At 46.5% G+C, this 12,394-nt stretch overlaps 1 protein-coding gene and 1 long non-coding RNA gene across 11 annotated transcripts in view; one reads left to right on the top strand and one right to left on the bottom strand.

The window, feature by feature from the left end:
- Positions 1-345: 345 nt before the first annotated feature.
- STYK1 (serine/threonine/tyrosine kinase 1) overlaps positions 346-12,394 on the bottom strand; it is a 26,942-nt gene continuing 14,893 nt past the window's right edge. For 9 of the 10 annotated variants that reach the window (XM_080987203.1, XM_080987201.1, XM_080987200.1 and 6 more), the window contains exons 5-10: positions 11,612-11,793; positions 10,272-10,355; positions 9,050-9,258; positions 7,131-7,171; positions 6,580-6,676; positions 346-2,719 (exon numbers count right to left, since the gene is read on the bottom strand). In XM_080987203.1, the coding sequence (XP_080843329.1) occupies positions 2,515-2,719; positions 6,580-6,676; positions 7,131-7,171; positions 9,050-9,258; positions 10,272-10,355; positions 11,612-11,793 (818 nt within the window). In that variant the 3' untranslated portion in view covers positions 346-2,514. Of the gene's footprint in view, positions 2,720-3,640; positions 4,566-6,579; positions 6,677-7,130; positions 7,172-9,049; positions 9,259-10,271; positions 10,356-11,611; positions 11,794-12,394 lie in introns of those variants that run through there. The other variant, XM_080987204.1, reaches the window with a different exon arrangement.
- LOC308466473 overlaps positions 4,525-12,394 on the top strand; it is an 88,093-nt gene continuing 80,223 nt past the window's right edge. Inside the window, exon 1 of the long non-coding RNA XR_013980829.1 lies at positions 4,525-5,484. This is a non-coding gene — a long non-coding RNA (uncharacterized lncRNA). The remainder of the gene's footprint in view (positions 5,485-12,394) is intronic.

Below are 12,394 nucleotides of genomic sequence, written 5' to 3'. Positions count from 1 at the left end.
CCGTGGGGAAGGAAAGTGGGTTGCCTATGATTGCACGGAAGACCAGGTGAAGAGCTGCAGTTACAGCTAAGCCACCTGACTTTCTTCTTCCTGGTCCTAGGCAACATGGGAAGCGCCACCTTAGTACCAGAGGTGTGGCAGGCGGCGTTTAGGCAACCACTGAGCTCAGCACAGCCTGGGAATGGAGATGCATCCTTAAAAAAGAAATCAGTCCTTCACCTTCAGGGACATGACATCCAGACTTAGCAATTCTGAGTCAAACAAGTAAGGTAAAGGGACCCCTGACCATCAGGTCCAGTCGTGGCCGACTCTGGGGTTGCAGCGCTCATCTTGCTTTATTGGCCAGCATGACTAAGCCGCTTCTGGCGAACCAGAGCAGCGCACAAAAACGGTGTTTACCTTCCCGCCGGAGCGGTACCTATTTATCTACTTGCACTTGACGTGCTTTCGAACTGCTAGGTTGGCAGGAGCAGGGAGCTCACCCCCGTCGCAGGGATTCGAACAGCCGACCTTCTGATCGGCAAGTCCTAGGCTCTGTGGTTTAACCCACAGCGCCACCCGTGTCCCAAGTCAAACAAGTAGTCTATGTTAATTTTTTCCAGCCATGATGGGCAAGGGTCAAAGGATTATGTGTTTTGCACACTCCCTGCAAGTGGTTTAACCACATTCTCAGGCCACGATAACTGAAATGGATTCCATAAGTCAGGGGTGGCTGACCCAGAGGCCGTATCCGGCCTCCTAAGCAATTTCTAGTGGTGCAAGGCATGCAACTTGATTTCATTTTTTTAAAAGCAAGAAACTGACCAGCAGGTGGCACTGTTGAGCCATACCATCTCGCCGGTGGGAGCCCCTAATTTTCATGTTTTCAGTTGAATGGCATGGCACATCGACAGCATTAAAAAGAAATATTCTCCTCATGTCCCTGTCCTTATTCTCCCCATCCCCACTGACAAGTACTTATTAATTTGCAGAGTACCATGTTCAACCAGATACCCAGATTCAGCCAGATAATTCTGCTCATTATTGCTAACCCTTCACAAGCAATTTTGGCAGGTGTTTCCTAGCTTAGGCTTATTGTGATGTAAATTCATTTTGCGCTTTCCCCCACCCTCAACTCTCTTATAATGCAGTTTGAGTTATACTGCCACAAACATGGAGGCTCTCTCTGTGTGATAATTTTGCAGAGAATAGATATTTGGATTGGTCGCCTCTCTGTGCCTCTCTCCCTCTCATCTCCTTCACTTGTAGTTTGAGCTACAGAGCGGTTTACTCTCAGGTTCATTTTGCGCCAAAAACTGAATAGGTGCACCTGTAGCTGAAAGCTCTCCCACATCATGCATGCACACAGATACAAAATGTTTAGAAAGCTTTTTAAAACAACCTCCTTTTAATTCTTTGTTTCTGTCTAATAAAGCAGGAACGATTCTAAGTGACTGTGCATATCTCCAATGTGCGCTGTGGCAAAGCCCTCGGTCTTCTTCACATCACCTGCTCTCGTCTGGCTTGAGAAGAGCATCAGTCCCTCTCCCAGGTGACACACTCTCTCTTCCTTGACAAATGCATTGCTCGTGGGAAGGCCCGAATGCCACAACTGCCACAGGATAACAAACGGACTTGCAGCCAGCCTTCCCCTACCTAATGTCCTCCAGAAATTTTGGACTACAACTTCCATTAGCTCCAGCCAGCTGCCGCAGCTCAAGACATTTGTAGGTAGGCAGCGGCGGAGCAAGCCAATTGGGTGTCTGGGGCGGCATGCATGCCCTGCGCCCAGGGTGGGGCCAGCCGCCTGCAGAGCGGGCAAGCCAGGGCAGGATGCTCCGCAGGGCATTCGAGGAGTCTGCCTGCCTCCTTCCACTCAGCTGCCCTACAGCTGAGGGGGAGGCAGCAGGCGGACTGTTTTGGGGCAGCGCGGCGCCTGCAGGCACCCAAGCCACCGCGTCACTGCCAGGAGAGAAGCATAGCTTGGGCGTGCTGCAGGCCCCGTGATGAGTGTCGCCCACCATTTTGTCACCCCCCTCAGTGGTGACACCCGGGGTGCCCCGCCCCCACCGCCCCCCTAGGTAGGGCAAGCAGGTTGGGAAAATCTGATGGCGATCAAACCCCTTTAAGCTCATAGGGCCAGCAGATTAACACAAGAAGACAAAGCCACCAATCAGCTATGCCCTTTTGGGCTTTCCTGGTCAGCCACACAGGCTACCGTCACCTGGTTTAGCCGGCCAGTCGAAGCCTTTTCCTGGGTAACTATCAATTCTTCATCTACTACTAAAGTTACAGTTCTGTGAACAGTTGTACGGGTCACCCATTGAAGTCAGTTGGACATGCTTAGAATAAAATGCGCACAATATCACACCTCTTCCATTACAGCAACTAAGAAAGGCTTCCTAACATCCAGTTTCATTTTCTCCTTCATCTTTCCATGGTGAACTGAAATGATGCCATTTCCTTTCTTGATTAGTCTTCAGAAGCTACCATTTCACAGAGTCTGCCTTCTGTACATTATGAAAAGGCACCTTTTTAGAACACGGTGTAGTCAGTGGCAAGATCTCTCAAGTCAATCCCAGCTACAGCAGCATAGAGCTCAGGCACAACCAGCTCCGGAATTTGCAGAACAGCCTGGTCATTGCTGGTCTTGATTCCCATTTGCAGCCTCCTGATCAGCTCAGTGGGGGAAGGGCGATCTGTTGGAGTCCAGCGCCAGCAGGCCACCATAATGCTATACCTGTCAAAGAAAGCGTAGTGGTTCATCTCATGGATTTGACCTGTGCATCTCTCTTTATGCATCTTGCAGAATGAGGCGGCAGGGTGAGCAGACAGTTTCTGGTCTGTAACATTTTGGATTGTAAGTGGAGGGCTGCATATTTTATAGCAGTCATAGCTGGTGGCGCTGTGGTCTAAACCACTGAGCCTCTTGGGCTTGCCAATCAGAAAGTCGACGGTTCGAATCCCTGCAATGGGGTGAGCTCCCGTTGCTCTGTCCCAGCTCCTGCCAACCTAGCAGTTTGAAAGCACACTAGTGAAAGTAGATAAATAGGTACCGCTGTGGCGGGAAAGTAAATCGTGTTCCCATGCGCTCTGGTTAACCGTCATGGTCTTCCATTGCGCCAGAAGAGGTTTAGTCCTGCTGGCCACATGACCCAGAAAGCTGCCGGCTCCCTCAGCCTGAAAGCGAGATGAGCGCTGCAACCCCATAGTTGCCTTTGACTGGACTTAACCATCCAGGGATCCTTTACCCTTTTTTACCTATTTTATAGCAGTGGGTAAACCTTAGTCTTGGATGGAGGGGAGGTTGTAGTCTCTGCCTGCCCCTCCAAAATTAAGGTATATCATTAAAGGGACCTGGGAGGAATTGCTCCTGTCCATATGCCCAGGTGGGACACAGCACCCCTCAAAGTGGAGATCTCTCCAGGGGTCTCCCTATTGATGTGGGCCATAGGACTCCCCTGCTGCTGGGCTGACCCTGATTCACTTCCGGCAGGCGGGTTGGAAGCCAATGGTTGTGCTCAATGCCTATGACAAACCTCTCACACCTGTAAACAGTTGTGGACTTAGTTGACCCAATTAAACTGTGTTGTGTCTATTCTTCCTAGCCAGTCAAGGGGCGCTAAAGGTAAAGGTAAAAGGGACCTCAGACTGTTAGGTCCAGTCGTGGCCGACTCTGGGGTTGCGGCGCTCATCTCGCTTTATTGGCCGAGGGAGCCGGCGTACAGCTTCTGGGTCATGTGGCCAGCAGGACTAAGCCGCTTCTGGTGAACCAGAGCAGCGCACGGAAACGCCGTTTACCTTCCCTATTTATCTACTTGCACTGGTGTGCTTTCAAACTGCTAGGTTGGCAGGAGCTGGGACCGAGCAACGGGAGCTCACCCCGTCGTGGGGATTCGAACCACCAACCTTCTGATCAGCAAGTCCTAGGCTCTATGGTTTAACCCACAGTGCCACCCGCATCCCTCGAGGGGCGGTAAGGGCACCTGAATATGGAATGCTATCCCTGTCAAAGAAAGGGGCGTGGTTCATCCTACAGTGCAATGCATATTTAGGAATCTTGCATCAAAAGGTGGCAGAGTGAAATGGCAGCTTTTGGTCTGTACCGTTTTGGATTGTAGGTGGATAGCTACATATTTTCTAAACTCCCAGGGTTATATCACAATCGTGTCCTTCCAGTCATGGAAAGTTTTTTTTTAATTTAGGGGACCCTTTGCAATAACATGAAAACCACCTCCCCCTTCTGTTCTTGGATGCCTCCCCTGGAACAAAGAGCCTTTTGTGAGCCAAGGGACACACCTAGAGACAGCCCCCTATGGGAAGAAATCTAGCGTATCTCCCTTATATGCTAGTTTACCACATGTAGAAAGAAATAACAAAGGATCTTACAGCACCTTAAAGACTAACAAATGTATTATGGGATAAGCTTTTATTGACTAGGATCCATTTCATGCAGGGAGTTTTCGATGTGTGGAAATATTCAAAATGATCTTGCACTCCATTCTGAAGTGCATAATACGTTCTTCTACTCCATCTCATTCTGTATACTGTGTAGCTTGGCTCCCTTGGGAGCTTTCTGTAACAAACTGTGACATGTTTATAATAAAATATAGCGTAAGGAACATAGGCACTTGCAGGCAGAAAACCATGCATAAAGTGCTCTAGACAATTGCTTTTGCCTCATGTTTACTGTTGTTTTGCCTCATGAAATTAGTTTTCAGGAAGCCTTTTATTTGAGAGGTATATGACCCAAAGTAACAGGCAGAATGTAGACTTCAGGGCCAAATCACACAGCCCATTATTCATTCCCCCCTTTTTTAAAAAAGGTGTGTTTAAACTAACTACATTTATTTGGGGGGGGGGCAGTTCAGAGCCTTGCACCTATTTCCTGCCACCAACAACCCAAAGGAGCTATTTTTTGGCTGCGGGGGTGGGGTGTGGGGTGGGACCCTACCTCTGACTAGGGCAAATAGCAGCCACGGAGGAGAAGATCTTCAGCAAGAAACTGGTGTGGTCCTCTAATCTGGAATGGTAGCATGTTCTGGATCAGTTGTGGGGAACCTTTGGCCTTCTGGATGTTGCTGAACTACAACTCCCATCATCCACAGCAAGCAGGGTCAGGGATGATGGATGCTGGAGTTCAGCAACATTTGGAAGGCCAATGCTTCCCCCCATCTCTTCTAGACTGTGGGCCCAAGCCTGCTTTCACTTCAAAATAAGAGCGGCTAGTTTCAGGAATGCAATTTTTAAAACGGCAAATGTTTGACCATACTCTCATAGGGCAAAATACTGTGAGAATTTGTTTTGTATCATAAATATGCAGAAATTTCTTTAAATCAAATTTACTGGAACATCTCTGTGTTCACTCACACGCTTCAGCAGATGGGTGATTTACTAGCACCCAGTCACTGCTCTTCTGCATCAAGATGGAAGTTGAGTGGCAACTTGACTTCCAGACTTCAGACTAAGTGAGAAGTCCCTCTTTCCTCAGCCCCAAGTGTGTGAGTGCAGAATATTGATTGCTGTGTGTGGGGAAAAGGATCAGCATTCTATTCCCCCTCACTACACTTATCATGACTGCCCCCCTTCTAGAATTTTTTTGGGGGCGGGTATCAAAGCAATGATATTTGGCAAGGGAGGGGTTAAACTGAGGAGAGGAAAACAGCTCACGATAGTGGCCACATCTGCTTTTGCTGCCCATCCACGCTTCTGCTTGTCCCATGCCTAGAAAGCACAGCTCTGAGCACTTGTCTGCTTGCCCCACACCTTCTAGGAATGGGTCTGAGCAGGTTTGCCCTTGCTCTGTCGCTGTCCCCTGGAAAACCCGCTCTTTAATGATAAATCGGAGCAAACGTCAATCTGGAGAAAACCCTATCGACGTTTGCTCTGATTCAGCAGTAAAGATTGAGTTTCCGGGGGGGGGGGGGGAGCAGCAGGGCAAATCTGGATGAGCCCTATAGGGATGAAAGTACCGTATTTTTTGCTCTATAAGACTCACTTTTTCCCTCCTAAAAAGTAAGGGGAAATGTGTGTGCATCTTATGGAGCGAATGCAGGCTGCGCAGCTATCCCAGAAGCCAGAACAGCAAGAGGGATTGCTGCTTTCACTGCGCAGCGATCCCTCTTGCTGTTCTGGCTTCTGAGATTCAGAATGTTTTTTTTCTTGTTTTCCTCCTCAAAAAACTAGGTGCGTCTTGTAGTCTGGTGCATCCTATAGAGCGAAAAATACGGTAAGTCCCACTATATTCATTGGGGCTTATCCTCATGCAACTCAGTGGGATTTACTTCCCGGCGAGCCTTCATAGGTGTGGTCTGTTTCCTGGCATATGGAGCTAAGGGATGCAACCCTCCTGATTTAGTCACATGTAAACCACAGCTGTATACTTTTGTTCATAAAGGACCCACGAAGTCGCTTGTCTTGGGGTGGGGGCGTGAAGGTTCAACATTTTTCAAATGCTGGCTCAGGTGCAAAGGTGCTTCTTGCAGATAGCAGGAAGGAAACAGAATGATCTGTGGTGGGTCGATCCTTTAGGAAACGAGGTAATAATTTAGAATAAAAGGCACAGCCTGCATTATAAGATGGGATGCGGAGAAATCTTACATGGCTGGCTGACAGCTGGAAGGCCTCTTCATAGTGTGCTGCCTCTGAAGGTGCTGCAAGATATCAGACGGGGGAACCTCTGGAAATGGTGGCGCTCCTGGGTGGCAAAATAAAATGAAAACCCACGAGAGTTTTTACACTAATTAAATGAAAACATTCATTTAAATTCAGATGAGACATGAGATGGGCTCTCTTATGTGTTTTTTGGTTTTGTTGGAAGCAGCTAAGACGAAATGCAAATCGAAGTAAGGTTTCGTGTGGGCTGTTTTAATCCGACCATCCTTGACAGAGAATCATATGGTTGGAAGGGGCCATGAGGGCTATCTAGTCCAACCCCCTGCAATGCAGGAATCTTTTGCCCGAGGTGGCCTCATGACCCTGAGGTTAAGAGCATCATGCTCTGCCAACCGAGCTATCCACTTCCAAAGCCTGCTTAAACTAAACACTTTGACCAGAGGATCTCCCACTCTAGCACAATTACTCAAACACATTTTTTAAGTAAACATGATTAGGATTGCAGCCTCTTCTCAGGATTGCTTTCCTCTACTTACCTAATGTGATCATCTCATATAGTAAGATTCCAAAGGACCATCTGCCATAAAACAAAAAACGAAAAAAGCAAAAGAGAAAAACGAAAAGGGTTAACAGAAGCGGTCACTTCATACCTTCCACTGAGAGCTGCAGGGAAAGTACCTTAAGGTTGGTCTGGGACCTAACAAATTTAAGGAGCCAGCAACTTCAACAAGCACCAGGGGAGTCCTGATGGGTATACATTGGAAAAGTTCAACTCTTTGCAAGCTAGGAGGAGCTGCTGCTGAACCACAGCGATAGTCAGTGTGAGACCCTGGCATCCTGAGTGATGAGGACCTGATAATAATAATAATAATAATAATAATAATAATAATAATAATTATTTATACCCCGCCCTCCCCAGCCAAGGCCGGGCTCAGAGCGGCTTACAAGCAATAATAAAAACAAGTTGAATGATTACAACTTAAAAACAAAATTAAAATATAGCATTAAAATATTGAAACATTAAAATATTAAAATGTAGCCTCATCGCAGGAGGAGAAGGAAAAGAAAAAAGAAAGAGAGGGAGGGAATCAAATTGGCTCCAAGCCAAAGGCTAGGTGGAACAACTCTGTCTTACAGGCCCTGCGGAAAGAAATCAGATCCTGCAGGGCCCGGGTCTCATGAGGCAGAGCGTTCCACCAGACCGGAGCCAGTGTTGAAAAGGCCCTGGCTCTGGTTGAAGCCAATCTAACTTCCTTAGGGCCCGGGACCACTAGGGTGTTGCTATTTATGGACCTTAAGGTCCTCCGTGGGGCATACCGGGAGAGGCGGTCCCGTAGGTACGAGGGTCCTAGGCCATGAAGGGCTTTAAAGGTCAAAAGCAGCACCTTAAATCTGACCCTGTACTCCACCGGGAGCCAGTGCAGCTTGAAAAGCACTGGGTGAATATGCTCCCATGGCAAAGACCCCGTGAGGAGCCTTGCTGCAGCATTCTGCACCCGCTGGAGTTTCTGGGCAGCCCCGCTTAGAGCGAATTACAGTAGTCAAGCCTGGAGATGACCATCGCATGGATCACTGTGGCCAGGGCGGGTAACGATATGATATGGGTAACGAAAATATAATACCTAATAAAATCCTAAAGAGAACAACAGCAGCACAGAGGATGTGGCATCACAACATTATTGGATTGTTTTGCTGGAGCTTGTCAAAGTGACTTGTGTCAAGTTGCACCTACGTAAGTGATGGAAAAGGTTTAAAAACCTTTAAAAATTCCAGTCCCTGATCAATGTAAGAGGACATTCGGAATTTCATTCGTTCAATCATTCATACACTTATTCGTTCACTCAAACACCTTCTCACCTTCACACGCTCTCACTTTTGGCTGAAGATAACAGCATCCTTAAACTATGGCACTGGTTGGATAATGGAACTTTATTCCAAAATGCTAGGAAGTTTATAAAGCCATTTTGGAAACTAGGTGAACAGAAACAAGCCAAATGTTCAATTCAATTAGCATAGGAAGTACCGAGGATTCTTATTCTAATTAATCTGATTGATTGCTTTCTCAGTACACTCGTAATATTAAGCTTATGCCATTTTCAATCTGTGTTACATTAGTGTATTGCATTTTCCTTTATGTTACTATGTCTTTCTTCAAAGTTCATGATATTAATTTAATTATGAAGAAAATAGTATTCTCTGAAGGAAGCAATGTGTATCAATAAAACAACTGATTTGTTTCAGCCTTGAGTCTCCGGAGGGGTGGCTGCGTAGCAAAAAGAACTGACCAACCTTACACCCAACAGTGCAGTTGAGTAACCCAATATTATAGCTTGGGCTGAAGCAGTCAAATTACCAGCTGGAAATACGCCTACATCTGTTGAAAAATAGGCAGGCGTACTCTGGCAGGCCTTTGACCAACAAGCCTAGCTTATGAGATATCTGAATGGACCCGTACATGTCTGACTTGATGTTGGGTGGTTTCTTCATGAGTCGCTCTGGAGCCTGCCACTTGAGTGGAACGGTTTGTGCGATGGAGCTGGGACCGCAGGTGTGGCCTCTGTACGCCAGTCCCAGTCTGCAGAGCTTCACAGTAAATGCATTGCCAATTAGGACATTCCTGGCTGCCACATCACCATGAAACAGTTTCTTCCCCTGAAGAAAATCCTGGAAAATTTAGAAATGATATGTTGTCAGCTGCTACACTGAGAGCACCTCTCCCTGTTTTAACATGAAGTATGCATCAACACTTACATCTAGATTTGGCAAGTCCTATCAGATATTCAGCACACACAATCAAATTAGGTTTTACAACAGGAAATCAGTTATCTTGGGGTGGGGAGAAGGTTTGGTTAGTATTTTCCTAGTTTCATACAGTATTTATCTCTTGCAAGGCTGCGTTTTCCTAGCTATAGGCATGAAATTGTTTCATACAGTCTTTATCCTTTGCAATGCAGCAGCACCCAGAGGTTTTCTTCCAGTTGTGTTAGGAATATAGGGATCTCCTTGGACCAATGGTCCATCTGCTCAGCACTGTCTCCTTGCTGTCAGTGACTCTTCAGGAGGCAGGAATGTGTATTTCCCAGCCCTTCCCAGACATGCCAGGTATTGAACCTAGAAACTTTGCACGCAGATCATGTGCTCTGTCACGAAGTTGCAGCCTCCCCTAGCATTGTTACATCGGCAAGCGTGGGTCCAAGCTTCAAAGACTTTAGTAGACATTTTATTTTATTAAGTTTATAATTTTCATTTATTACAAATAAACATTTCAACAACAACAAAAATAAACAATTCTCACATATCAAACCTTGACTTCCCTTCCCTTCTTCCAGCAGTTCCATGAATTTACCCTCTTTTTCTTTTCTTCTGCATATCCCAATTAACTATTTATTTTTTCCCTCATATATGTTTTAGAAACTGCAAGTCTTTACAATAATACTGCTAATGTCTTAAGTTGTTTACAATTTATTTGCAAATATTCAATAAACGATTTCCATTCCTTAATAAAAAGTTTGTTGTCTTGATTTCTTATTCTTCCGGTAAGTTTAGCCAATGCATAGTCCATTTAGTAGACATTTTATATCTCTTGTGAACCAAACAAATTACCTAGAGTGGGTGTTACTCTCATACTCTGAAGGAAGCTAGTTGTGGCTGGGGCTGGGCTTAATTAATAAACTTACCAGAGCTGATGCAATTTGTTGTCCAATTTTATAGACCTGTTTCTCTGTAAGATCAAGCGGCAATCCGTCCATGGTCACTACATCCTAGCAAGACAGAAACAGGTGGTTTGATATACACTCGCTGCTTCCCCAGGTAGTGAGATGGGAGGGACAATGCTACCAGACTGTTTCCTCTGGAAAAGGGGCAATAGTGTCTTTCACGTTAGAAGGCACCTGGAGTGCAGTGCTCAGACAGGCCAGAGAGAGCAGCAGGGAAGATGGCTGACCCTAAACTGGAGATGGACTAGGAGGGCACCCAGGGAAAAGGGAGCGATGGCCTTGCATAGGCAGCCCTGTGTCTCCACTGGTAGCCACACATGAACAGGAGTGCACCTGGAAACGGACAGGTGTCTAAAGTTCTAAGTACAACCTACAACAGGGGTCAGCAAGGTTTACCTCGCCTGAGCCGGTTCACTCCAGCGGAGATCCCTCCGTGGGCCGGATTGTGCGTGAGTGTGAGTGTGCCCACTCGTGATTTCTGGCGTCTGCGCAGACGCAATTTCCAATGTCTGCGCATGCACAGATGCGATTTTCAGCGCCGCAGAAGCGAGTCCCTGCGCTGTGCTGTGCTGGTTTATCGCAGCGCGCGGGGACTCGCCAAGCGGGTGGCTTGGTTTGGGGGCGGCTCGTGGGCCAGTTAAACGACCCTCGGCCCATGGGCCTTAGGTTGCCTACCCCTGACCTACGACTCCAAACTGTTTCTGTACTCCTCCTCCTTAATCAGAAAGTGTCACATTCCCCAAATTGCTATAGTTATTGCACCCCCAGCTATAACGTTCCCAGATCCTCAGCAAAATTGTAGCTTTAAAATATACATTTTTTTGCACACATCCACTCCAGGTATTGGTTGCGTAGATTTTAGCTCAATTGTTTACTGTACTACTGCATATCTATTCCCACGGTCCTTATAGTTAGGACACAGTTACTTATTATTGTTAGTTGCATCACAGTTTCTGAACGGTGAGAACTTTTAGGGTTCCAGAATGTACCATGGGGTGCTTTCCTTGGACTGAATATAACTGTGATGCCACACTTACTTACACATCTATAGAGGCTAAGCTCAGGATGAAAAGTTCACAGCATTAGATCTCCAATGGATCCTGTTCTCCCATTAAGGTTCCTCAAGTACTCACAGAGAGCAAGTCAAATCTCCTGTGTGTTTCATAGAAGAAAGACATGCCCACTTCCAGAAGAATCTCTGGTCATGAACTCCTATGGCAACAATTCACCTGTATGTACTATATTACAATATATTGGAGACCGATCAGATCTAGCTAGCCACAGCCTTTCTTAAGACTTACCCTGCGGCAGGTCCAAAGGAAGTTCAGAAGATTGCCGTTGGAAGCATCCTCCAATATCATGTAAAGAGGCATCTGGTGCACACAACACCCGATTAACTTAACGATGTTTTCGTGATTACCAAGAAACTGATAAAACTTAATCCTTTCCATAAAATCTTTAATCTCATAGGAGCTGGCAGACTCTGAAAGGGAAGTTAAAAATGAGTGAGAGAAGCTGGTATGACTGACTCTCTGAGTCAGGGGTCAGCAAACCTTTTCAGCAGGGGGCCACTCCACTGTCCCTCAAATCTTGGGGGGCAGATGGCGGACTATATTTTGGGAAAAAAATAAAATGTATGAATTCCTATGCCCCACAAATAACCCAGAGATACATTTTAAATAAAAGGATGCATTCTGATCAAAAACAAGCTGATTCCCAGACCGTCCGCGGGCTGGATTTAGAAGGCAATTGGGCTGGATCCGGCCCCTGGACCTTAGTTTGCCTACCCATGATTCTCCTTTGGGAAGGTAAGAAGGAAGAAAGGAAGGCCTACTCTGGTTCAGAGAGGCCCCAGAATGTTTTGATGTTCTGCCAGAACTGAGTTGTTTTAGCAGATGTTAACACCTAAAATCTCTCAGGCATTTTGACCAGAGCAGCGCTACTACCTTAAGCTCCACCGAGAAGCAGAAAACAGATGGATTCTCATTTTCTTCTTGCTTCTAAATTCCACCCACCCACCCACCCAGCTAGGTCTCATACACAAAAGAGTAAGAACCATTTTTGTGCTAGAACTGAAGAGAAAG

This window comes from Podarcis pityusensis (assembly GCF_964106645.2).
Source record: "Podarcis pityusensis genome assembly, chromosome: 17".
NCBI classification, from domain to species: domain Eukaryota; kingdom Metazoa; phylum Chordata; class Lepidosauria; order Squamata; family Lacertidae; genus Podarcis; species Podarcis pityusensis.
Note: the sequence above shows the minus strand (reverse complement) of the source record. Positions and strands in the feature narration are given on the sequence as shown.